Raw genomic sequence first — 27,214 nt, 5'->3', positions numbered from 1 at the left:
ACCCTTTATTTCAATAGAATTTTGTCCATAGGTTCTCTATTTGAATTTGGTATCATAATCTTGTGCAAATATGCAAATGTGTAACTGTGTAAAGCATAAGAGTACATGCAAAAGCACCAAATTTCTGCTGATTTGTCCTCATATCAGTCACATTTCACCCTAACTTTTCTAACAAAAAGAAACTGTTTCATTAAAAATCATCATAAAAAAACAAATATTTTATGCTGTGTTGGCTCCACAGTTGTACCTATAAATAACAATTGCAAGCAAATGACCTAGGAATTACTGAGTTGCATCCTGAGGTTAAGAGCAGTGGAAGCTGAGCCATCAGGATAACCTGGGGGTGTGGAAGGCAGGTCCCCCTCCCTTCCTCCCTGCACAGTCCTGCACCTGGAGCCAAAACATTGCAGGGTGGGGTTGATTTCTTATTATCTTCCCATCTTTTCAGATGGAGTCTGCATTTTTAGAGCCACCTTGGCATCATATCAGTATAAAAGAATGGGCAAAATGATCCCAGCCAGGTGCCAACCTGGGGAAATTTTGATAGGGAAATGGATAAAGAAATATCCTCCTCAGGTGGAGGGAGAAAAAGGATGCTTCATCTAGTGGCCTTCCTTCCCAAAAGAATTGCTGTGGAAAGCTATATTTGCAATGCATGGTATCTCACTGGATGTCAGTGCTGAAAAATGGTTCGTTAAAGATAGCCTTGCATTTATATCTATGCATAGGAGCCTAAATTAAAATGGCCTACGGCAAGAATTGGTCTTCTTCATGGGAGAAAGGATGTCTTCTCACCTTGGAAACCAGCTGATGAAATGCAGGATACAGAGCCTAATAATTGGACATCTAAGTTAAAAAATGTCACTGAAAAAATCCTCCCCCGCTGCTTGCTGAAAGCTAGGAAATTGTGAAGGCAGCCGCAAAATTATCCCAAGTGGTTTCAGAAGCTCCTCTCTAACGCAATAGGAAATACTCTGTAATTTCTGTCCCAGGTACAAGTGCTAATGAGGAAAGTTCAAAATGCAGGCTTTCTAGACAGGGCTTCATAATGGCTTTCACCATCAAAAGCATCTGCACACAGCTCCAAATGTCCAAATTGGGCATTTTCCACCCAGCTGAATGGCAGGATACTGGCCAGTTCAGAAGATGACGCATCAGTATTCACCACTCTTCCAAACCCAGAGAGCATCCATCTGCCCATATATCCCCTTGACAGAAGAGGGCCACAACAAGTAACTCCCTGCTATAGCTGTGCCACACAGACAGCTCCAGACTGGAACCAGCAGCAGAAAGGATTAAGGTCCTCATTTACACCATCTAACACGCTCCTCACCCACTTGCAAAACTAAATCTCATATTTCAACAATTTACACCTGCAGAGGTACCACTGCATCACTCCATTTCACATGGTGGTCTGCAACAGGGTATTTCCTATTGCCACTTTCCTGAGTTTTAATTTCTTTTAATGGGGTGGTTCCAAATTAATCTATTGTATTGTATTCTGACATATCAAGTCATCAAGGAGAAGAGCAGGGGAAGTTTTTTAGTGAAGGCATTGCTCCAGCTTTTGCAGATGTGCTGGAGAATTAGTCAAGCCAGTCAAAGGCAAGCTTGAATCAGATGATATATTTTTCCATGGTCTTTTTATTTTAATTTCTCCATCCAAACTTAACCTTTTACTCAGCTCTAAATTCCTCACTTCCATCACTCAGCATCTCAGGGTAAATTCTGCAGATTTTTAAAAATAAATGAAAAAATAATAAAGATCAAGCCCTATAAGGAATCCTACTGTAAACAAAGGGGCCCTGAATTAGAAGGGTCTAAAACAAAGAGAAAAACAATGGAAGAAAGAAAGGGAAAGACAAAAAAGGAAAATTTCTGATCCAGGATTTGGAGTGTTGCATTTAGGAATTTGAAAATTAGAACATAACCAATTTGGAAGCTTTTTTTTAACTGAAACGTGAGCACTGAAGCTATTTCAACCAGCACTCTTTAAAACCGGAATTTTAAAATTATCCTGCCATGTATATCACTATTCCAGTTGCCTCTGAATACATTTTGCTAACATCTCATTTTAAATGTATTGTATTTTAAATAGCCATTAGTAGGGTACCTTTAGAGCTTCAGCTCACCTAAATGCTTTAATCAGCCCTGAAAAACTTGCTGTCAAGGCAGAACTTAAAAGCAAAGGGAATGCAATGTATTCACCCCACACACTACATGCTGAATGTACATTGTTAGTACTTGTATGCCTCACTCATAAGAAAATACATGCTTTCAGGGTAAATTATTAGAAATGCATTTAGTTCAACAAAGAACTTAATAAGGGAGAACTGAATTAAAGAATGGCTAATTCCCCTGTGATATATTTATGGCTGGAACATGACTGCATCTTACATGTGTTTTGAATTCACTTTTAGACCACATTAGATATTCGTCAGTGTTATATTTATTTTCTCCCATTTTTTCTTTCCTCTTGTAGGAGAACAGAAACCAATTACGCTAGAAACAGCCAAATTTTCTGTCATGTACCCTACTCCTTCAGCTTTATTTGGACAGATATAATTAAAAGGGACACAGCCCTCCCTATATCACACAAAGTTAAATTTCCATTATTTAAGAGGACCCTGTCAACATGGTTGTTTTCCACTTGTGGTATGTTTTTTGATGAATTTTGTTAAACCCAGTAAAAGTGAAACCCGTGGCGCACTCCTGCAAGATGCAGCACATAATGCCTGTGCAGTCAGCACTGTGAGAGGTGACAAACACCAGCAGCTTTAACAGCAGACTTGTTCCTCCAGACCAAGGCAGCAGCTTGTCCTCGCTGTGACTCAGAAGCAGCACAAAGAGAAGAGGACAAACAGAATCCGAAGGTACCAATGGCTTCTGGAGACCCTGTTCTGCCCTCCAGGAAACCCGCTGCCACCAGAATGAAACGCGGGCTGGTGATGGATGGTACAACTCGCTGGCTAGTTTGGCTCTTGTTATTACAGATCCTGAACTCAGGAACACTTAAGTCTTCTTCCCTGGTTTCATCCCTCCTACCGGACCAAGAAACTTTTCCCCATGGGCTGTTCCCTGGAGAGAACAGAATTCCTTTTCCTTGAGGTGACCAGCCATTCCTCCATATGTTTTTCATGCTGTTGCCCTTATTGCCAGAACAGCACAAGGAGATGTACCCAAGAAGGTATCTCAAAAAGACATAGAAGATCAGTCTGCACCTCTCTCCCCTATGATGCGATGGCCCTTCCTGCAAGCTGGAGACAGAGCCATGCAAATGCTTCCCAAAAGCACTCAGTGTTAACCCAAACATCTGACTGATGGGGATCATCATTCTGATGACTTTCTTTTTTTTTCCTAGGAATTGTTTCATGCTTGTATCTTGTGGTTATACACACATTTATTTTTTTATGGTTCTATGGTTTTTGGATTGATAAAGGCTTTCCAAGACAGACTTAGAATATTTTATGAGCACATACTGTGACAGCCACAGCACATGCAATAACCCATGCAGAATACAAGACTCTTCTGACTTCACAGCTTGTGATTGCATGCTGGCACCTAATGATTGACTGAGGTGTCCTGAGCCCCTGGAAAAATCAAAGCACCAAAACAGCTTATGGAAACAAGTGGGTCTGCAGCCAGAATGAGCTGAGGTATAACAACAGTAAATTGTGCCGGAGATGAAATACAAAACTCATATGGATAACAACATGATCCAGGGTTCAATGCTTGGTGATAGTGAAAATTTAAACTGCTTCTGTTACTACAGAATTTAAATTGGAAAAAAGTTTAAAGATGGAAGAATGGAAAGATTATCCCAGAGCAGACAACAAAATAGCAACAATAACTTACATGGTCTATGGCTACACTCTACCATAGACATTTTAAGTAATAATTTATAAATACTATGAAAAATAACTGGCTTTCATATATGAGGCACTGGATGCTATGGCTTTTGAAGTGAATAAATTGAGGTTTTATTAACTGTATACTTGTGAGGTATCAGTAAAACTGTTGGGAGTAAAAAACCTACCCAGGATAGTTTTCTATTTTATATACAAATCTTTAAAATAAAAGTAACATTATAAAGTATATTACACTTAGTTTTTAATTTATTTCAGCCAAATAAAGTTAAATAAAACTACTGGTCCTGATTTACAGAAAGAAGAGGCTTAGCTGAAAATGCCTGCTTTAAGAGGCTGGTTGTGAACAATGGACTACTTGAAACCCAGGTCCAAAACAGTCTTTACCAGAAAGCCAGCACTGAAGGTACATACTCTTTTTTCCTGATCATGGCCACTCCTTAAAAGTTTTTGTTTCTTGTGTTTGTTTAGAGAGGAAAAAAAAAAAAATTAAATTCTGTGTCTGATAAAAATTGAATTGTCTCCAAGCCTAATTTTTCAAGTGAACAGGTAAATTTTGTGCCGTGACCTGAAGGGCTGCTCCTTCCCTTTAAGTGGCCCAGAGCATCTCCACCATCCACTCCCACTGATGCCTTTGAAGGGACTTTCAGGGATCATCCCAATGATCCAGCCAAATTCTGCATCTCAGACTAGATGGGTCAAAGAGCATTCCTACTTGGTTGCAAACTAACATCATGAGAATAATGTTCTGGAACAAAAAAACCTTATGATCTTCAGGAGAGAAGGAAACTTAACTTATACTTTTATCGTGTTGTCCAGGTCTCAGTTGGGATAGTGAATTTTGAAAGCACTTTTGCTGTTATGTCTCAACTTTTAGTACATATGTGTGCATACCAATGTCTACACTTACCTGTATGTGCCTTACATTTATATTTCCCTTTTTTCCAGACAGCTTTACGGATCATAATATCACCAGAAAATAATTTCTTACCTGGGGATATTATATAGAAGAAGTCCTTAAACTCATCCATCCAGACCTCTGCCAGTCTCCTGTTGTTCTTGTTGATGACATGCCCTGTGCCACCAGGGAAGGTGTAAGGTGTTGCCTTTCGGAAAACATGGCCAACATGTGAGCAGGTGACAATCTCAAGGGAGCCGCCGCACTGCCAAATCTGAAATGAAAAGATGCAGAAAACACTGACTAAAACAAATACAAACCACAATGTGTTCATAGCAGGAGGGACTCTGACAGATGGGTTAGCACCTATGTCCCTATTTATCTCCCCAGGTCACAATTCAATAGGAAATTTCAAAGTTTAAGGGAAACAGCAGTGGCAAACTCTTGACAGCAAGGAAAGTGCACAGGCTTTAACTGCAATGTGAAAGCTTGTGTGAATAGTTCATCTGGTTCCATGGCCTTACAACGTAAACCTACACAAAGCGCCATCTCAGAAAGGTGTCAGAACAGATTCAGTGTAGGGTATGTATACTATCTATATTTGAATTTTCCATGATTTCATAGACTACCAGCTTGGAAGTGACCTCAAGGATCCTCTGGTCCAGCCTTTCTAAGCAAAGCATGACCTAGACTAGATGGCCCAGCACCCTGTCCAGCTGAAAGTGTCCAACACTGGGGAGTCCACCACTTCCCTGGGGAGATTATTCCAACAGCTGCTTGTTCTCAGTGTGAAAATATTTCCTCTTGTGAGGAAAGAAACAAATAAAAACTTTTACATACAAATATGTGCATTTTTTCAAAGCAGAAACATGTCCATGACCATCATGAGCAAAGGAAGGTCTTGGTTCCTATCACAGACAGCAACAGAAAGCAGCAAGCACAGGTAACTCTGAACACCACAGAACCACAGAAGTGAAACAGATGCAAAACACGTCTTCTCTGGTTCACATGCCAGTAAGTACCATGACCAACTCGAAAAGGGAAGGGAAGGGAAGGGAAGGGAAGGGAAGGGAAGGCAAAAGCAAAGCAAAGCAAAGAAAAGAAAAAAATTACAGACAAAGAAGAGAATTTGGTGAATTTCTAGATGCAAACTGTCCCTGTCCACTACTGGAGCCAGAATCTATACTCTGAGTAAGCTCAGTGCATTCACTATGACTGCATAAGTATGAAAAAAAAAACCCAACATATAATCCTGGACTTTAATGCCTGGTTGTTAAATGAAGGAATTTATTTCTTTGTGAGATCACTAGAGTCTTGGGATCATATACCTCTGTATATCAACTGCTGTTCTGCAAGCTCCCATCTTTCCAGGCTCTGAAAAGAACTAGAGAAGATACTAGGGATGGTTAAATGCCCAAGTCTGCAGAACTGGAGGCTGAACACAGGCAACTGGGTGAAGAACAGGGATAAGTGAAGTGTACAGGGTGAAAGTTTTGCTGTTCTACCAGACAAGATCGATTCCTTGGGATTTACTCTTCTCTAAGGTTCACTGACATTTTGGCATAAACAATGGTATCAACAACTGCCCAGCTCTGGATTCAGGCTTGTCCCACCCTCTGCTTTACTCTCCTCCTAAGCAGCCATCAGGACTAAAATTTACAATACCTCTAGTAGTAAGATACAGAATTTAAGAACCGTTGGGTGTTTTAAACAGGAATGCCAGTACTGTCTTGCAATTAGAGCTCCTCGACACAGACATAAGTTACCATAGTAACTTAAGCAGATTTTATTTAATTAGGGCTAAATCCCTTTATATAATTTCATTAGTATGCTAAGTGATGTACTCTGCTGGGATGAGCAATGACAACATCAAAATATATTTAACATCTTGTGTTTTGCAGCTCAGTGACAACTAGTTAGTTCAGGTGAAACTTCAAGTTGATGGATGCCAGCGAACACGTGATGGTACCAAACAGGAGCATGCATTACAATGGAAATACACACTACTAATATGTTCACAGAGTAACCTGGGGGTAACTCAGCAGATGGGGCAGTAATGAGCAGATGGCTATGTTAGGTGAGCTGTAACCCACAGTCTCTGTCTGGGGACCAGCATCTCCCGAGTCACTGTTGCTGTTCCCCTACCTCGCCCTGGCAGGAAATTCCTCCCTCCCTACTAGTTTATTTTTTTTAAGTATGGTCATGTACATTTTTTTAAGCCCTTTTTTGGCTGTCCCTGGTACAATCTGCTATCTATTACAGTTGTCATAGGAATGTGGATGAACATGCACCCTGTTTAGAACAAAAGGACTTTTAACTTTTCAGTAATATTTTAAAAACCCAAACAAATCAACCTTCCTGAATATCCCCCAGTAAAACAACACTTTCCAAGAGTTCATCTATTGGTCAAGGACTGTGAGATTGCAGAGATATGTTCACCACACAAACAAGATAAGCTATGGTAATACGTTGAAGAGTGTATGCTAATACACTTCTCATTGCAACCACAGTGAACACCCGAATTCATGGAATCACAGAATGGTTTGGGAGGAAGTGACCTCAAAGATCACCTAGTTTCTAGTTCATGGTTGCTCAAAGCCCCATCCATCCTGGCTTTGAACACTTCCAGGGACAGTGCAGCCACAGCTTCTCTAAGCAAATTGTCCCTCATACTTTGCTATTGAAGAACTCTTTCCAGACAACACCTCCACTCAGGTATTCAGTATCTGCCAGAAGCCTTTTACTGACACTGCTAACTGTTCCATGTAATGCTCCAAGAATTTTTGAGAGAAACTGTCATTAAATTTTACTGCAGTCTTTTTCATTTTAACATTCATATTTTTTTAATCCAGCAGAATTTCCAGGGATAGAATTTACTTGATCCTATAGATTGGGCAACAAGCATTTCCAATGAACTGTATCTTTCCTCCAACATGCCTAGATGTTTCAAGGCATGGCAACGATTTCATGAATTATTACTTTACTATAATCCATCTAGTTATCTTGGTTGTCTCCTCCTACAAAAAAAGCAGAAAAGGGAGCCAGTGTCTCCCACCAAACTGCTACACCAAGACTTGCTGCCCACCAACCCTGCCCCTAAAAACCTCTGCAGTCCATGAATTCCCCCAAATCAGTTCTTCCAACCACAGCACTTCAATCATGTTTCAAAAGTCTCTCTCTGCATCTTTCAACCCAGCACATTTTGCAAGTTTATTCCCCACCTTTTGTGGAAAGCTATTTAGTGGAAAAACAAGCAAATAAATAACACCCCCACCACCACCCCCCCCACCCCCAACATCCAGCTGCAACTTTACAGTGGAGAAACTCTTAACTGTCCCTAGCCTGAATATCTTCAGCACTAGCTGTTATCCCACTCACTAAGTCATTTCAACCCATCTCTTCTGACTAAGGAGATAATTTACAGAGTGCCACTTATTGAAATGTTTCTGTGAAGAAGAGATCCAGCAGATCTGCCCCATTTCCTAGGTCTGGAAAATGAGCTCTTTATAATTTACCTTTCCACACAAGACTAACTCATTTTTTATTTATCCTCTTGCTTACAAATACTTATTCCTTCAATGTTTGTGGCAAAACATTGTACACCATAGAATTAAAACTCAGGCTTGTATATGCTCATGTAATTTATCTATTTTTAAGTAGAGGTATGAGTTATTTAGAATTGGCTTTGATTTCACAGACATTTGAAGACCATTCCAACTACTGCATAGAATGAGTGCATTAAACTCTGTCTGATCTCTGGGCAGCCTCAGTATTTGTCATCTACCTATATCAAGAAAGGAAACACCACACCCCATGACTTGTCCTATACAGGTGAATCCCTCCAGCCTGCATAAAGCAAATCCTATCATTTTCTCCCATTTTGTCAGCACTTTCTGCTCCTTAACTCAAGGCTGTGACTGCCTGTTGCCAGCGGCGTTGCTGTAGTCACAGCTCCAGCAGTGTCTGTGGACACCTACACCTGGTGGAGATGGAACTATGGCATGGGCAGGGATTCTGGGTGAGCCAGACACAGGGCAACATGCAGCCCAACACCCAGATGTCGGCACATCTGCAATTCTGCATTCTGCAATTTAACCCTATAAAGGGGAGTCTTACAAACAATGCTTCTGCGCTACCAGTTATGGCCTCATGCTTGGGGGCATAACTTTGTTGCAAATCCCTTTGATGGCAAAATATGTTAAACTAATTCCAAAAGAAATACAAGACTCGTTAAATTTTAGATTAAAATAAAACTAACGTTTCAGGCTGCAGAGATATAAACACCAAAAGCAAAAGTCTTACATGTTAATAACTCTATTTACCTCATTTTAACAAACATTTCTTTACATAGAGGGGCTCTATTGTTCCAAATATGTGTTTATGGATGATGGCTTTAGATTAAACATCTACCACACATATGCACAGATCAAACATCTACCACACATATGCACAGATCAAAGCTATGGTAAAAAAAAATCCCCAAAGATTACTGCAGTCGGAAAGAAGGTTAACGTGTAAGCACAGGTACGTTAAATGAGTTAAACTTGTTTATTGCTATGCAGCGATGCGTAAGTAATAATTACGAAAAAAAACCCTGAAACTCTAATATCTCTGTAATGAAATCAACTATAGGGGGGTTGGAACTAGATGATCTTTAAGGTCCCTTCCAAACCAAACCAATCTAGGATTCTGCGATCCTGAATATTTTCCCTATAAAAAGAGAATCCTGACATACCAAAAAATTAATGCAGTACAAAGAAAGAGAAAAATATACCCTTTAAATGTATGTAAGTGCACAAACATATTTTAAGTTCAATTTGTGAGCAAACTGTACTCCTAAAACTAATACAGTCAAACAGCTAAGGAATATTGAAAAGCACAGAGACAAAGTTTCAATATGTTTGCCAGGTGATGAGGCATTTATATACCCAAAATTCCACTCACCCACATTTCAATGTTATGGTGTACTTCTGACAATAATCTCACATACATGCAACCTTTCCAGCCTCGCCAGGAGTTATGCACTGTAACTACAGTCATCCAAATCAACGATTCAGCTGAAGCTGTTTATTTAAACATGTTTAAATGCTTACACCTATAATTTTGCATCTGAAAGCTGACTTGCACAGAGTCAGGCTGAAAAATTGCTATCAATAATCAGTTGTGCATATTGGGAAAAGCTTAGAATCATAGACTGGTTTGGGTTGGAAGCGTACTTTAAAGATCATGTAATCCAACCTCTGAGAAGAGCAAGATGACTTGGATTTGCATATCATGAGTCTTAAAACAAAGATGAGGAAGGTGGGCAGGCGAAGAGTAACACAAGATGAACAGGACATCAGCCAAAAAACAGTGACCACAGCTCAAAGATATAATCAGCATTATATAAAGAATACACATCACAACCACTCTCTGTGTGGCCTGATTTATCACTTTACATCTAGTTCCATTTGCTACATTTTTACAGTTTGCTACTGCATATAAAGTACATCCAAACATTAAAACTTCTATTATGAATGTTGCTAATGAAATATTTTCCAATAGTTCTCTTGATGTACGGTAATGTTGCAAATTCAGTAGGGAACACTGGAAAGCAGTTTGAACACCTACAAAAAATGAGACCCCACTTGTAGTACTGCATCCAATTCTGGGGCACCCAAAATACAAAAGACATGGACCTGTTGAAGCAAACCCAGAGGAGGCCATGAAGATGTTCAGGGAGGCAATTTGTAACATTTTTTGAGGATGCAGGGATTAGCAAAACAGGAGGTTTTGGTTTTGTTTTCTAAATACCAGACCAGCACCAAAACTAACCTGCTCCCATTCAATGATAAAAACATCCAGTGCAGTAAGAGCTCTAGAAATGTCTTTATAGCTGACACCTATTATAATACAGTTCCAAACCAGAATTTAGCATCAGTGTTTTACTGTCTGCAATGAGATATTATGGAAACCTGTTGGCTAATTGCAGGCTTGTAATGCAGCTGCTGGAGGAACCTCCCCAGCCACTTGCCACTCTTTGCTAGCAATTTTCTGCAGTTGTTTTACATCAGATTGTTTTTTAACTGCAGAGGCCTTGGCATTTTATCAATCCAGTCATACCTGATGTACTTGACTATATGTTTGGTTTTCTTTATAGATGAAGCCTCTAAAAACCAAGTAACAGCATCACAAGGCTGCCTGGCATTCCTATAGCAAATTTCCAGGCACTAGAAGCATGTAATTGTTTTATTTATCTCTTGACACTGTGTCCTCTTATGTGACCCTCATGAAGTTCAACAAGGCCAAGCATAATGTTCCACACCTGGGTCTGAGCAATCCCAAGCACAAACAAAGGCTGGGCAGACACTAGACTGAGAGCAGCCCTGAGGAGAACTTCGGTGCTGGCTGATGAAAAGCTCATCATGATCTGGCTATGTGTGACCTTGCAGCCCAGAAAGCCAACCATGTCCTGGGCTGCACCACCAGCAGCATGGCCAGCAGGTGAGGGAGAGGATTTTCCCCCTCTGCCCCACTTTTGTGAGCATCCACCCCCAACCCCCACCTGGCTCCAGTGCTGTGTTCAGCCCTTGGGCCCCCAACATAAGAAGGACATGGAGCTGCTAGAGCAACTCCAGAGGAAGCCACAGAGATGCTCCAAGGGCTGGAGCACCTCTCCTGTGGAGACAGGCTGAGAGAGCTGGGCTTGTTCAGCCTGGAGATGAGAAGGCTCCAGGGAGACCTTAGAGCAGCTTCCAGTGCTTAAAGGGATCAAGAAGAGAACTGGAGAGGGGCTTTTTACAAGGGTAGGTAGGGAGAGAACAAGGAGAAATGGCTTTAAACAGAGGGGAGATTTAGATTAGATATTAGGAAGAAGTTCTTCCCTGTGAGGGTGGTGAGGCACTGGCACAGGCTGCCCAGAGAAGCTGTGGCTGCCCCATCCCTGGTAGTGCTCAAGGCCAGGTTGGATGGGGCTTTGAGCAACCTGGTCTAGTGGAAGGTGTCCCTGCCTGTGGCAGGGGGCTGGAACTGGATGAGCTTTAAAGGTCTCTTCCAACCCAAACCATTCTGTGTTTCTATGATCCTTGTTAGTCTGATGCACACGTTTCAGGCTCATTTTTTCTTGAAGTTTAAGTAGCAAAATCTTCTGAAGACATAAGGTAATTTTCCCTAATATGATGCCCCAAAATTCATGGGCTTCCTCTCCTTGTTCCCCCTACCCCTTAGTCTTAGCACATAATATAAGAATAATGGCAGAGCTGCTTCCCTGCTTTTATCACTAGGGCTTTCTGCAGAGACCGTGGCTATTGTTGATTTTCATCTTTGCACATATTTATGGCTGAGATTTTTAATTTAAAGCTGAAATTAAGATCTCATGACAGTATTCTCATAAAGGTTTATGTAAGTTAAGCCCATCACTGGTTTACTCACATAAGCATTGATTAGAATTGAAATCCAACTGAAACAGGACTCAAGCAATGATTATTTAGGAAAGGAAAAAGAAACACACACACACACACAGAGAGAAGACAAACAGACCCTCCAAGTGCTATTTTATATATAATATAAATTACATAAATGCTGAGGAAGGAGAAACTGTACCAAAGGCAGAGGTACCAGCTCAACCTGCACAGCGCTTGACTGCAAACCCCAAATCATCCTGACCAGGAGCTGGCTGACCTGTGCCAGGAACCCCAATGAGTTTCTTATGCAGCTGTCAACAGCCAGAGCAGAACAGCCCAAGATGAAGACAGAACAGCACCATTAAATTGCTAAACTTCTCAGGAAAGGCTTTTAAAATATACTAGAATTATTTGAGCAAGAGTATGCATTAAGAATATCCTATTTAGGACATTTCTTCACCATATGCTGGAAGCCAAATGCATGCTCACATGCTGCTTTCAGCAGAAGATCAAATGCTTTCCGCCAAAACGAATCTATTATGCGAGAGAGCAGAAAAGGGCCATGGAACTGTAAATTATTTTATTCTGATGCACTTACAAGGCCTGACAGAAAAATGATCAATATTTGTATCTTTGTTAGAAAGGTAGCCACTGACAAAAGTAGTCCACGTATTCTCCAATAATACGGACTCTTAAAATTGCCTTGTTTGTCCCTCTGCATCAGAGGTGGTTTTTCAGGGATGATAATTTTTATGATGAAAACCCGTTGTTCTTCCAAAAGGAAAGCTAAATATTTCAGACTACACTGAATGGGACCTTTCCACAGTAATGACCCCAAATAGGTGCTCCAAAAGGTTTTCTGTAAGTGATAACTAATGCCAACAATAACGCACTCCTTCAAAGTTCTCTCTGTCAGGATTTAATGTGCATCAGCAATTCTCAAAGTTTCAATGAAACAGGTAAAATTAACTTTACAGAAATCACATACTCTTAATATTTGGTGAAAAACAAGCAGTAGTAATATGAAGATTTAGCCTAAGAAAGGCATATATTCAACATTTTAAAGCAGCACTAGTTACCCTCTGCTCCAGGGATCACTTCTGTAGGCATGAAAAACAAGCCTACTAACAGGCTGAATTTAAAAATAAACTCCTATATACATCCAAGGAAAATTTTTAGGGGTCTATACATCAAAAAAAAAGTTGAAATCTGCTGATTTATAATGTTAATGCTCAGAAGTAACTCTACCCTTCTCTTTTACTGGAAAGGAAAATATTATGGTTTATAGAAAATAGCCTGAAAATGTTTTCATATTCCCAGTTGATCGTCTCTAAAAATACCTGCTCCACCTGCTTCCTGTCTAAAGGACAATTACTAAATGCATTTCACTCAAAGAGATTTTATTCTTGTCATGGACAACATACCTATCACCAGCAGAAACAGTCACTTTTCTGCAGAATGTGACACCTCTCTGTGAGCTCAGCTCTCACACAGAATAAAATTCCCAGCCAGAACTTGCAAGTTCATGACAACATACACTTTCAAAAACTTCTATTAAAACATATATTTGACGTTTTTACACTAAAACAGATTTCTATCTTGTTATGTTATTTAGTATTTGCTCACAGAAAGCCTCATTTCTTTTATAAACAAAAGTATTACTAAAACATGTATTATTTTGAAACTGTAGAAATATTTAAACAGTAACGTTTCATGCAGCAAAAAGGACCGAAACACCATAATGAGGCATTCCCGAACATCTTGAGAATTTAAATTAACCCATGACTTGCAAGACAGCTAAAGCAGAAGTGCCCTGTCCGCGCCATAGGAACCGTTACAGCACAACTGTGTTTGTTGACAGAAAATGAAGGAAAACGGCAATTACCCTAAAAGACATTTCAAGATTCTCGCCACCCCAGATATCCATTCCTGCATCGTAAGTTCCTATCTCTTCAAAGTAGTTTCTGTCAATAGAAAATAGGCCACCAGCCATAGTAGGGGTCCTAGTTGAAAACAAACAGAAAGAAAAAAGGGAAAAAGAAAAGAAAAGAAAAAATACCTTTTGAAAGACACTGTGGAATTTATTTAGTGACACTACAGTACATTTCACTACCTCAGACATTTTCACTATAAATATATTCTATGCACAGCAACTTAAATATAAACTACTAACAATAATAGTATGGTTTTGACTGTATACTCCGTGTGCTTGACTTTCAAGCAGAGCTCCCCCAAAGCTGATGAGAGCGCTGCCTGGGTGAGACCTGCAGGATTGCTTCCTACCCACAAAATCACAATTCCATAGATTATTTCAGGAGCATTGTAATGGTAAAGTGGATGGAATTTTGGCCTTCTGCATCCAGAACAGCAGTTTAAATCCAATCTGAAATGCTTAGTGAAGAGAGTTTAATGCCTCAGGTTTGCCACAGAGAGTAACTAAATGTGCATAAAATTACCAGGCATAATCTCCCTTAACAGGATTATAAATCCTTACAACAGGCAAATCCAGTCAGAGTACAACTTCTCTTTGTGTAAAGATGTCCTCTTTCCCCATAAATACCTGCTCTATTTTTTTCAGCATTTGATGTCTACAGGAAATCAAAACTGCTGACTCCAGTTCACAGGAACATCATTCTGAGATGCTGTACCAATTCATAACTAATGCGTACCCAAAAAAACACAGCTCAGCGAACCTCATGGGATGCATGGTCCACACGCACTTTAGCTCAGCTAAATGTGTTGCCCCAAGCACAGGCTTTTCAGCCCAAATGTGTCCCTGCAGCCATTGCCACAAGAGCTGTGCTACGGTCCTGTCCACCTGTCCACAGACGTCAGGAGGGGTGTGAGGTGACAACATCCACCACATGCGACAGATGGACTTTGGGGAAGGAGTTTGCCAAGGTCTCAGCACCCCTACACCTACAGTCTTTGCTGGTGGGGACCTCAGGGCATGTTAGTTTAGATATGGATCAAAAGTCATGTTTCTGTCCTCAACTTCAAACCCAGCTGCAAAAACAACTGCATAAAACATCAGCAGGTTCAACAAGTTCAAATGCAAGGTCCTACAAATGGGTATGGGCAATCCCAAGCACAAACTGGGTGGGGACTGGATTGAGAGCATCCCTGAGAAGAAAGATTTGGGTATTGGTCAATGTGAAGCTCATCGTGATCTGACTATGTGTAACCTAGCAGCCCAGAAAGCCAACCACGTCCTGGGCTGCACCACCAGCAGCATGGCCAGCAGGTCGAGAGAGGTGATTCTCCCCCTCTGCTCCACTCTTTGTGAGACCACACCTACAATTCTGGGTCTAGCTCTGGGGCCCCCAACATAAGAAGGACATGGAGCTGCTAGAGAAACTCCAGAGGAGGCCACAGAGATGCCTCAAAGGTTGGAGCACCTCTCCACCTCTCAGAGAAAGGCTGAGAGCTGGGCTTGTTCAGCCTGGAGATGAGAAGGCTCCAGGGAGATCTTAGAGCAGCTTCCAGTGCCTAAAGGGGTCAAGAAGAGAGCTGGAGAGGGGCTTTTTACAAGGGTAGGTAGGGAGAGGACAAGGGGGAATGGCTTTAAACTGACAGAGGGGAGATTTGGATTAGATATTAGAAAGAAGTTCTTCCCTGTGAGGGTGGTGAGGCCCTGGCACAGGTTGCCCAGAGAAGCTGTGGCTGCCGCATCCCTGGCGATGTTCAAGGCCAGGTTGGAGGGAGCTTTGAGCAGCCTGGTCTAGTGTCTAGGAAGATGTCCCTGCCCATGGCAGGGGGCTGGAACTGGGTGATCATTAAGGTCCCTTCCAACACAAACCATTTTGTGATTTTATGAAAGTGGGCAAGACTGAATTTTGAGAATGCATAATATAATGCTAGCTCAACACATACAACTGCACATCAACATACAGTAACTACTGTCTGTATCTCAAAGATTCAATCAAAAAATCAACTAATTCATTCAGATATTTAGTAAACTGCTTGCAAAGACTGCTAGGAATATCTGCTATTCCGTGGTCAGATTAGGCACCTGAATCTGTCCAAGTGCAGCATCTCCAGCATCAGCACTTCTGCCCATCTAAAGCTCAGCTTCTGCAGGAGCTCCTGCATTTGGAGACAACCTCATACAAACAGTGATATAAAACAAACTGCTACAATTTTTCCAGAAAGCAAGTAAACAGGAACAAAACTTTTCATGTGCAGTGCAGGAAAACGCTACAAGAGAGTCACCATGTGCATTCCCACCCATGGCAGAGCCTGAATCACTTGGGCAGTTCCCAGATCTTCCTTTGGTAGGTTTCATATGTCCTGTATGCAAGAGGAAATAGATCAAGTACTCCCCTATTTGCACACACAACCACAGAGTTCAACTCTTGGGTTAGTGCGGGTGTTGTAAGGCCTCCAAGACCCTAGTCACAGAGAGCAGTCATTCAGGGATGGTTGGGGATGGTGCTGTGCTGCACAAAGCTTTTCCCAACGTGGTAGTAATTAGTGCTCACTTACTCTTGAACACAGCAAATCCAGGTAATTTGCCAGCTGTGCAATTATTTCCTCTTCTGCAAGAGCTATCATTGGTCCCAGAAAAAAAACCACCATGACTTAGCAATGAAATAATACAGGACCCTGAGTTTGCGAACACTTCATTTCTATTTTTCTCCTTGTGCTCCCAGCACTGGAAATGCTCAGTTAATTAACTGTCTCTTATTTGGACAGGGCTAAGCCTTCCCAGGTTTCAAAGCCACTTTACTGCCCTCAGCCTTGCTGGGTTTCTGCCACAAGTAATACGGATGTCCCCAAAGCTATGCTGGGAGCATGCGAGCAAACTGAGCAGATGGGAATGGCCAGGTGGTGTGACCCTCTACCTGCTTGGGATCATGACGGTTAAATACCACCTTGTACAGGAAACATAAAAGAGAGCTGACTCTTGAAATCTTTCTTAATTGAAATGGTTTTGTGCCAGATGAATATCAATGCAAAAGTATTATATTTAAAGTAAATTTCTATTATTGATTATCCAGAAACTCTATAGGCCTATGCAAAACTATTCACACTGATACCAAAAGCTGTGGCAGTCCATGGTTTACTCACTCCCTCAAAACTGGCCAAGTCCCCTTAGGACTCTCAGGAATTCACAAACATTCTGAGTGAGCCTGTGCCCAGCACTGTACGCACTAACTTCACCTCCTGCCTGCACTGATTTCCTGTCCCCACTAACCTTACTGAAATGAGTAGTGTCACTGGTTTCAAATTAACAAAATCATCCCAACTTCTCTGCCTGCAAAAGAAACCTCACCCAAGACCGGATTACCAGCATCGTGACAAGCAGGTCAAGGAAGGGATTCTCCCCCTCTGCTCTGCTCTGGTGAGACCACAGCTGCATTGCGTGTCCAGCTCTTGGGCCCCCAACAAAAGAAGGATGTGGAGCTGCTGGAGCAAGTCCAGAGGAGGCCACAGAGAGGCTCTGAGGGCTGGAGTACATCTCCTATGGAGACAGGCTGAGAGAACTGGGCTTGTTTAGCCTGTAGAAGGTGGCTCTGGGTGAGACCTTAAAGCAGCTTCCAGTGCCTAAAGGGGTCAAGAAGCAAGCTGCAGGGGCACTTTTTACAAGGGTAAGTAAGGATAGGACAAGAGGGTATGGCTTTAAACCAACAGAGAGGAGATCTGGATTAGGTACTAGGAAGAAGTTCTTCGCTGTGAGAGTGGTGAGGCACTGGCACAGGTTGCCCAGAGAAGCTGTGGCTGCCCCATCCCTGGCTGTGTTCAAGGCCAGGTTGGACGGGGCTTTGAGCAACCTGGTCTAGTGGAAGGTGTCCCTGCCTATGGCAGGGGGTTGGACTGGATGAGCTTTAATGTTGCTTCCAACCCAAACCATTCTGTGGCTCCATGATGATTCTATGATACTCTGCCTCCTCTCCTTCCTCATCCTTTCATTTCTTCACCTGAAGGAAGACGGTCTGTGCTTGAATGATACCAAATTTTCCATTTTCACAAAGATTCAGGCATAATCAATTTTTGAAGGATGCAACTGAATTTTACACATAGATCCGGATTCTTCCAAAATGTCATCAGCAACTGTTCATGAAAAACAGTGTTTCCCTAATAACTCACTAACTGAAATTGGAAGTGCTGGGTTTAATGCTGTAAAACGTAAGTAACTATGCACCAATGTACACCGCAGATTCTCAGACAACTGAAATGCAGCAGGCAGGACTTTTCTCTGTTATGTAAATTTAATGTTGCACAAACAGATCTGCAGAGCTCTCGCTGTGAAAACAGCTGAAATAGTAGTATTAGACAGAGTAATGGTTCCTACAGGCTTTTTTCTCAGCTTTGTGCCTCCTAGCTGTATTTTGCCTATGTGAAGTTATAATAACAACTACAGTAATGTGTTATGATTAACCAACATTCAAGCTGACTTTCAATTTTATTTTGGAGATAATGTCTGTTTCTCATTTCTACAATTATTAGCAGCAGGCAGGATTCCTGGTCATGTACCTGCACCTTTGACTATTCTAAGAGGGGCTGCAGAACATGAAGCATGGCAGTAATCCCAGGTGTGCTGCATCCCTCCAATTCCCCAAATGCAATCCAGCATGCTGTGCTGGGCAGGGAAAACAAGGAGGGGCTGGTGTGGAGCAGCTCCAAGGGGATGTTCAAGCCAGGACCCCCCAGCCTGCAAGCTCCCTAAGGGTGTGTACCACCACCTCATCCTGCATCCTCCGAGCTCCCCATCCTGGCACCTGCTCAACAGGGTCCAGCAGTCATAAGAGCGACACCACTAATGACCAAGACTGCTACCTACATACCTTAGAATAAGGTTTTTACACTGGTTTCAAATACTGCTGTACATCATCCATGCAGTATTAAGTGTAATCAACTCTAAGTTTAATCAGCCGTAATAATAAGAGGATAAATACAATATGCTCTGAATATTTTATCTTGTATTTTTCCTCTCAGTAAATAATTTATACTTTAGAAAATATTTTCTGGAAAAATATATATATTTTTATATTTTTTTTAGTATTTATAATACTAGCCTGGAGTGTCTTCAGCTTAAAAAAACTGAGGACAATAATGGAAATATCCAGAGAAATGTGCTGTGCAGAGACTGTAAATGCCCAGCACAGAAATACCTTATGTTTTTAATACTGTAGATGTAAGAAGACAAGATGTTTGTAAACTAATCTTATAGTGCAGGTAAGTTTTCTATTGCCGCAGGCAAAACCATAAGAGGAGAAATAAGTTCACTTAAAGCCAAAGGATGTTCTGCAAAGTACAAATGTTGTACAAGTGGAAAAAAGAAGAATTAAAGGTTTCACAAGACCCTGGCTTTAGCTGGCATTACCCATGTGTCCTGGGTTCAGCAGTAGCAGTCATGTTTCTCCTCCTTGGTAGCTGGTGCAGTGCAGTGTTTTGACTTTCAGCTTGGGAACAGAACTGATAACAACGATGTTTTGGTTTGGCCAAGGACTTTGTGAGCCTCATGCTCTGCCAGGGAGGAGGGGAAGCCAGGAGGAAGCAGAGACAGGACACCTGACCCAAACTGACCAAAGAGGTATTCCATACCACAGCATGGCATGCCCAGGATGTAACTGGGAGTTAGCCGGAAGGGCTGGGAGACTGCAGGGTTGGAGGAGGTATGGGTCAGTGCTTGGTCGGGCTGGGGGGGGGTGAGTTATCGGTCGGCTGGTGGTGAGATGATGTATTCTCTTCCCTTGTTATTTCCGTTATCATTATTATCATTGGTGGTAGCAGTAGTGATTTGTGTTATACCTTAGTTACTAAACTGTTCTTATCTCAACCCGTGGGAGTTGCATTCTTTTCGATTCTCCTCTCCGTCCCTCCGAGAGCCGGGGGAGGGCAAGAAAAGGGGGGGAAGTGAGCGAACGAATTACCTGACTGGGTTTAAACCACGACACCATGAACACTGACCACAGAACCAGGCCCCACTTGAGAAGGAACTGCACTGCCCAGAGCTACCTGTTTCTGTAATTCCCAGATCCACCTGTATCGACCACACCATCCACAGGAAGCTTTAGCTTTAAGCTGCACCTCTGCAACAGGGCAAACATCCAGGTTTTGTTCCCAGAGAGGCCTTTGGTAACAGAAACAGGCTTTGCACTTAAAAATAGCATATTTTCACAAGGTCTCATTGTTTATAAAGTTTACAAAGCTAGAGGTGACTCCAGTGGCAGTGGAAGTCACAGCAGTTACTCTGTATGGAAGCAATAAAATCCCGAGGTGCATCCAAACATCAATGAATAGTCTTGACTACTGAAACAAAAGGAAATACAACTATACCCATGGACATGACTCATTGGGGCTTGTTGTACCCTCAGAGTAGGAAATTTCCCTCTACAGCAACACCTGGAAGCCCCTGTAATTCCCATGGCTCTCAAAGCCACGGTTCCTCTCTGATTCTGCAAATACACCTGAAAAAAAAACAAACACTTCCACTGATTCTAACAAACCTCAAAGAATGAAGCATTTGTCTTGAACACCTCTGTCTTCAGGAACAACCTTTTCTTCAGGGTTTTCTTCTAAATGTCCTCTCCCTGTTGTCAATTTACAGTGTCAGTCCTAGTGAAGACACCTCATGCACTGAAAGCTCCCTGACGTTACTTCTGCTTTTGATCATGTACATGTAAAAAAATTGTGAGTACCCTTTTAAAAGCCCCCAAGAAATGCCACAGACTTCTACCATCTCCTGCCCCAAGATGTGGAGCACTGAGAGGGGGTCAGGGGGGAGACAGCATGACGCAGTGCCCAGAAGAGCTCCCACCATGAGCACTGCCCACCCTTCTCTACTGCCTTTAAATAGGGAGTGCTTGCAACCCAGAAATGCTTTCACTGCCTTCACAAAACCTCAGTTAATAGTCACCATTTTAGAATATTCTGGGAAAGGTTATGCTACCAGGGTGTTAGCTGACCTGAGAGCAAGCCAGATAAGAGAACTAGAAAGAAAGAAGAGAAGGGATCTTAGACTAGGGTTTAAGAAACAGAACAGGGAAAGGAGCAAAAGTGGCAAGGACTAGTGTATGAAGAGCAGGAATAGCACACATGTATGGATCTTGGATAAGAACCTAATCTGGCTGGGGCAAGGCATCATTCATTAGTGTGCAAGGCACCCACGAGTCCCTGCTATTCTGTTTGCTAACAATATGACAATCTAACTTTTCTAACGGAAGTCAAGAAGAAAGCTCCTTCACAGCTGTACTGCATGACAATTAGCTGTGGAGTTTCCGTATCAGTCATTGAATTAATTAACCTTTTCCCACTAAATGTAGAGATTCCAAGAAAGGCAGATATTTGAGTCAAATAACTCAGGAATTTAGTAGTTCCTGTTCCCTGGGTAAACATGCAAGCAATGTTTCATGTCTACGAACTAGAAAGAATCAGGCACCCTATTCCCAGCATACAGTCCCTTTGACCTTCAACTTCACTGAGGTTACTGGTCACAGCTATGCACTACCTGGACTCTGCTTATTGACTAGCAAGCTCTTACCAGTTAGATATCCTGACCTTTTCCACAAAAATGCTTATACCATAGCACAAATTATATACATAAATAATAAACTGTATATAAAATAATTCATAGTTTGAAAATGCATGCATTATGATTTTAAATCTAAAAAGCAAAGGTAGGAACCTTGCCACTAGCGTGCTCTGCTCGCTCCCTGAAATGCCTGTACACCAATGCATGCAGCATGGGGAATAAACAGGAGGAGTTAGAAGTCTGTGTGCGGTCTAAAGGTTATGACTTGGTGGCAATTACAGAGACATGGTGGGACAGCTCACATGACTGGAATGTGGTTATGAATGGCTATGTCCTTTTTAGGAAAGACAGATCAGCAAAGTGAGGTGGTGGAGTTGCTCTTTATGTGAAAGAGTGACTAGAATGTATTGAGTTCTGTCCAGGGGCAGATGAGGACCAAGTGGAAAGTCTGTGGGTGAGAATTAAGGGACAGGCTGGTACGGGTGGCACAGTTGTGGGGGTCTATTATAGACCTCCTGATCAGGACGAAGGAGTTGATGAGGCTTTCTACAGGCAATTGAAAGCAGCCTCACGACTACATGCCTTGGTCCTTATGGGGGATTTTAACTACCCCGATATTTGCTGGAAGACTTACACAGCCAGTCATTCACAGTCTAGGAGGTTCCTCCAGTGCATTGATGATAACTTCTTAACGCAAATGGTGGACAACTAGGAGAGGAGCGCTGCTGGATCTGGTACTCACCAACAAGGAGGGTCTGGTTGAAGTACTGATGGTCAATGGCAGTGGGCTGCAGTGACCATGAGATGGTGGAGTTTAGGATCTTGTGTGGGAGGAATAGAATACCTAGCAAGGCCACATTTCTGGATTTCCGAAGGGCAAACTTTGGCCTCTTCAATCAATTGCTAAGAGAAGTATCATGGCAAAGGGTGCTAGGTGGTAAAGGGGCTCAAGATAGTTGGTCAGCATTCAAGGACCACTTCTTCAAAGCTCAGGATCAGAGTGTCCCAGTGAGTAGGAAGTCAAGTAGGGGAGCCAGGAGACCAGCATGGTTAAAGAAGGAACTGCTGGGCAAACTCATACGGAAAAAGAGAATCTATGGATTATGGAAGGAGGGGCTGGCCACTTGGGAGGAATATAGGACAGCTGTTAGAGGATGTAGGGAAGCAATTAGGACAGCTAAGGCCTCCTTGGAACTTAATCTGGCAAGTCGGGTCAAGGACAATAGAAAGGGCTTCTTCAAATACATAGCGAATAAAACTAACACAAGAAGCAGTACAGGCCCACAGCTGAATGAGGTGGGTGCCCTGGAGACAGAGGATATAAAGAAGGCAGAGGTGTTGAATGCCTTCTTTGCCTCTGTCTTTACTCCTGCAGACTCTCCTCGGGGGACCCTGATTCCTATAGCCCCGGAAGGAGTCAGGATAAAGGAGGAGTTTGCTTTGGTAGGTGAGGATTGGGTTAGGGATCAGTTAAGTAATCTGGACATCTATAAATCGATGGGTCCGGATGGAATACACCCGCGGGTGCTGAGGGAGCTGGCGGAGGTCATTGCTGAGCCACTCTCCATCATCTTTGGTAAGCTGTGGGAAACAGGTGAGGTGCCTGAGAATTGGAGGATGGCAAATGTCACACCAGTCTATAAGAAGGGCAAGAAGGAGGACCCGGGTAATTATAGACCGGTCAGCCTTACCTCCATCCCTGGAAAGGTGATGGAACAACTTATTCTTGACACCGTCTCTAGGCATATCAAGGATGAGGGAGTCATTAAGAGCAGCCAACATGGCTTTACCAAGGGGAGGTCATGTTTGACCAACCTTATAGCCTTCTATGAGCAAGTAACTAGGTGGATGGATGATGGTAGAGCGGTAGATGTGTTTTTTCTTGATTTCAGTAAGGCATTTGATACTGTCTCCCACAGCATACTCATAGATAAGTTAAGGAAGTGTGGGCTCGATGATCAGGTAGTGAAGTGGATCAAGAACTAGTTGGAAGGAAGAAGGCAGAGAGTTGTGGTCAATGGGGCAGAATCTAGCTGGAGGTCTGTGACTAGTGGAGTCCCTCAGGGGTCGGTGCTGGGACCAGTGCTGTTTAATATTTGCATCAACGACCTGGATGAGGGAACTGAATGTACCCTCAGCAAGTTTGCTGATGATACTAAACTGGGAGGAGTGGCTGACACACCAGAGGGCTGTGTTGCCATTCAGCGAGACCTGGACAGGCTGGAGAGTTGGGCGGAGAGGAACTTGATGAAATTCAACAAGGGCAAGTGTAGAGTCTTGGTCTGGGGAAGAACAACCCCATGTACCAGTACAGGTTGGGGGCTGACCTGCTGGACAGTGGTGAAGGGGAAAGGGACCTGGGGGTCCTGGTGGATAGGAGGATGACCATGAGCCAGCAATGTGCCCTTGTGGCCAAGAAGGCCAATGGCATCCTAGGGTGCATTAGAAAGGGTGTGGTTAGTAGGTCAAGAGAGGTTCTCCTCCCCCTCTACTCTGCCTTGGTGAGGCCGCATCTGGAATATTGTGTCCAGTTCTGGGCCCCACAGCTCAAGAAGGACAGGGAATTGCTTGAAAGAGTCCAGCGCAGAGCTACAAGGATGATTAAGGGAATGGAACATCTCTCTTATGAGGAGAGGCTGAGGGAGCTGGGACTCTTTAGCTTGGAGAAGAGGAGACTGAGGGGTGACCTCGTCAATGTTTACAAATGTGTAAAGGGTGAGTGTCAGGATGATGGAGCTAGGTTTTTTTCAGTGATGTCCAGTGATAGGGCAAGGGGCAATGGGTGTAAACTGGAGCATAGGAGGTTCCATGTGAACATCAGGAAAAATTTCTTTACTGTGAGAGTGACAGATCACTGGAACAGGTTGCCCAGGGGGGTTGTGGAGTCTCCTATGTTGGAGATATTCACAGCCCGCCTGGACCAGTTCCTGTGTGATGTACTCTAGGTTACCCTGCTCTTCAGGAGGGTTGGACTAGATGATCTTTTGAGGTCCCTTCCAATACTTAGGATTCTGTGAACTTATCAGTGTTGTTATGGAAGAGAAATATTTTGAGTAAAGCTTTTGTCAATTATATGGATTTTTAATACAACAAAAAGCAGAATTTAGAAGGCTTTTAGAAAAAAAAAATTAGAAATTTTAGAAAAAAGAATTTGAGGCCAGCTGTTATATTGCATGCACAAAGACAGGTAACCCAATGATGTCTGTATTCCATGCCTATTCCATTGATGACTACAAAGAAAAAATATGAATAAAGACACATTCAACCCACATGAAACTGTAGTAATGTTTAAGAATGGGGAAAGCAACATGGAATAAAAAAATGAACTTGCCAATTTGTTTCTAAATTTTTGGTATGGGTTAGGGTTTTGTTTATTTTTATTACCCCATTTTTTGAATGTTCAGGTGGCAACAGCTGCCAAAACCATTCTCAGCTGAAATACACTTGCAGAATTTGTGACACCTCAGGACTGATGTAGTGCAGCAGCCTCCTGGTCTGCGCTTGATAAGCATTTGGAAATACCAGCTGGTGCTGAACACAGCTTATGACTTATTAAATGTTGTTTCCTACAGGAAGGCTGTTATCCCCGAGCAGCTCCATGGATCACTTGCTTTGCTGATTCTCTTTCCATTGGGTAAAAGGGAAAATGAAACAGGGAGCACCTTATCCTGACACTGAAGACGCTGAAATGCCTTTACTATGTGGTCAGAGAGAGCATCTCTATGTCGAAGAGCTGACACTTTTGTCTGAAGCCAGCACAATTACACACCAGAGCTCAGCTCTTCACTCTAAAACACTTGTCTAAGAGATATTTCTGGGGCACACAGCACTTGGCATTAACCTCTGTCTTCTTCACCCAGACCCTGCTCACTAACAGCCATCTCACCAGGAGAATCCCCAGAAGCCCAGGTGATCACCAGCTGAAAGCTCCTGGAGGGACAAAAAAAAAAAATTGAGGGGGAAAAAAAAAAGTGCTGTTTTTTGTTTCAATAATTTTAGGAGTCAGTCACACATCTGATTCTGGATTAACTTCAAGTACTATTCCATTTCAAGATAGGAGAGTAAGAGGTGGGATTTGCATTTCTTTGAGAACTCCCTATGTCTGTGATTTTTTCACAGGAAAGACAGGATAAACAGCCCAGCGAGTGGCATGGTGGGAGCACTGCATGAGGCTCTGCAGCTCGTTAGGGTAATTAACTCTACCAATTTTAACACACACCTGAGCTCTAATGAAATAGCTGCTGGCAGACTCCACAGCTGAGTGGTAACATTCTAGATCATGAGAAAAACAGTTCCCTCAACTCAAAAATAGCTTCATCACCCCTCTGCTAACAACAGGGTCTGTTCCTTGGGACCCTGCTCATGTTTCCCAAGATCACTGCCTAAAAATAAAATCTAAAAAATTTGGTCCTTTCCACAGACTTTTTAAAAGGGCCTGTAGGAACAGGACAGGGGGAATGGCTTTAAACTGACTGACGGTGGATTCAGATTAGATATTAGAAAAACTTCTTCCCTGTGAGGCTGGTGTGGCACTGGCACAGGTTGCCCAGAGAAGCTGTGGCTGCCCCTTCCCTGGCAGTGTTTAAGGCCAGGTTGGATGGGGCTTGGAGCAACCTGGTATACTGGAAGGTGTCCCTGCCTGTGGCATGGGGGTTGGAACTAAGTGACCTTTCAGGTCCCTTCCAACCCAAACTATTCTGTGATTCCACGATTCTGTGACTCCAGGCTTTGAAGGACAAGCAATGAAAGATTTTGCCCATTTTCTGGCATAAGCAATTCTGAAAGGCTTTTCTTGACCAACCCACTGCCTTACCTGGAAGTGTGTCACAAACCTGCGCTGTGACTGTTGCTCCCTGAGATCTCCCTTTTATCTGCCTGCTGTGCACAACTGGGGGTATGCAGGACTGGAATTTTGTCCACTTCCTCATGTCTCTCACTCAGAATTGAAGCCATTACATACATTTTATTTAAAAAAAAACACTTTTCATGAAGACCACAGAAGCTATTAGAGCTTAGCAAATAACCCACTGCAAGTAATTTATTCAATTTGCTCTGTTTCAGCTTCATTTAAAGTTTTTATAGAGGTTTTGTTACAGTCTGTGGTTTAAGCAATTAAATGAAAGAGGTCAGGAATGATCACAGGAATTCAGGACATACTCTTAGATCATTTTTGACTCAGTGTGCATAGTCATCAATTTTCTAGGCAATAAAAGCATACATTTTAAGTGCAAATCATCATAACCGAATACTTGGATTCAGTGTTCAACAATTTAAATTTCAGAAATATGTTCTGGTATTTGCTTTAAATTATGAAAAGACAGTAACATCTGTAAACACAAGGTCGACAGGCTATTTGCAGAAAACAGGGAAGGAACTTAAAAATCAGGCAATATTTTCAATTACTGTATGGTGAAAAAAGATATAAAGGACTTTTCTCAGCTCTGATACCTACACTGCAGCATTAAGGACAGGTCAGATTTTGGTCTTCACTACCCTGAACAGTGTGCCATTCTCTGACACATGTTCTCTGATACTGCAGCAAAACCTGAGATATATAGCATTATCATCTACATAAACAAGTACACAGTAG

The 27,214-nt window shown here is 42.4% G+C and overlaps 1 protein-coding gene across 6 annotated transcripts in view; it reads right to left on the bottom strand.

Moving 5' to 3' along the window:
* The window catches only part of GALNT13 (polypeptide N-acetylgalactosaminyltransferase 13), a 152,447-nt gene that overhangs the window by 40,136 nt on the left and 85,097 nt on the right, over window positions 1-27,214 (bottom strand). For all 6 annotated transcript variants that reach the window (XM_062637803.1, XM_062637807.1, XM_062637809.1 and 3 more), the window contains exons 8-9: window positions 14,032-14,149; window positions 4,858-5,038 (exon numbers count right to left, since the gene is read on the bottom strand). In XM_062637803.1, coding sequence (XP_062493787.1) covers window positions 4,858-5,038; window positions 14,032-14,149 — 299 coding nt within the window. The remainder of the gene's footprint in view (window positions 1-4,857; window positions 5,039-14,031; window positions 14,150-27,214) is intronic.

Source organism: Pezoporus occidentalis, unplaced genomic scaffold (assembly GCF_034315485.1).
Source record: "Pezoporus occidentalis ecotype Australia unplaced genomic scaffold, CSIRO_AGI_Poc_V1 ctg54, whole genome shotgun sequence".
Classification (NCBI taxonomy): domain Eukaryota; kingdom Metazoa; phylum Chordata; class Aves; order Psittaciformes; family Psittacidae; genus Pezoporus; species Pezoporus occidentalis.
The sequence above is the reverse complement of the archived record's forward strand: the minus strand, read 5'-3'. Positions and strand labels throughout refer to the sequence as shown.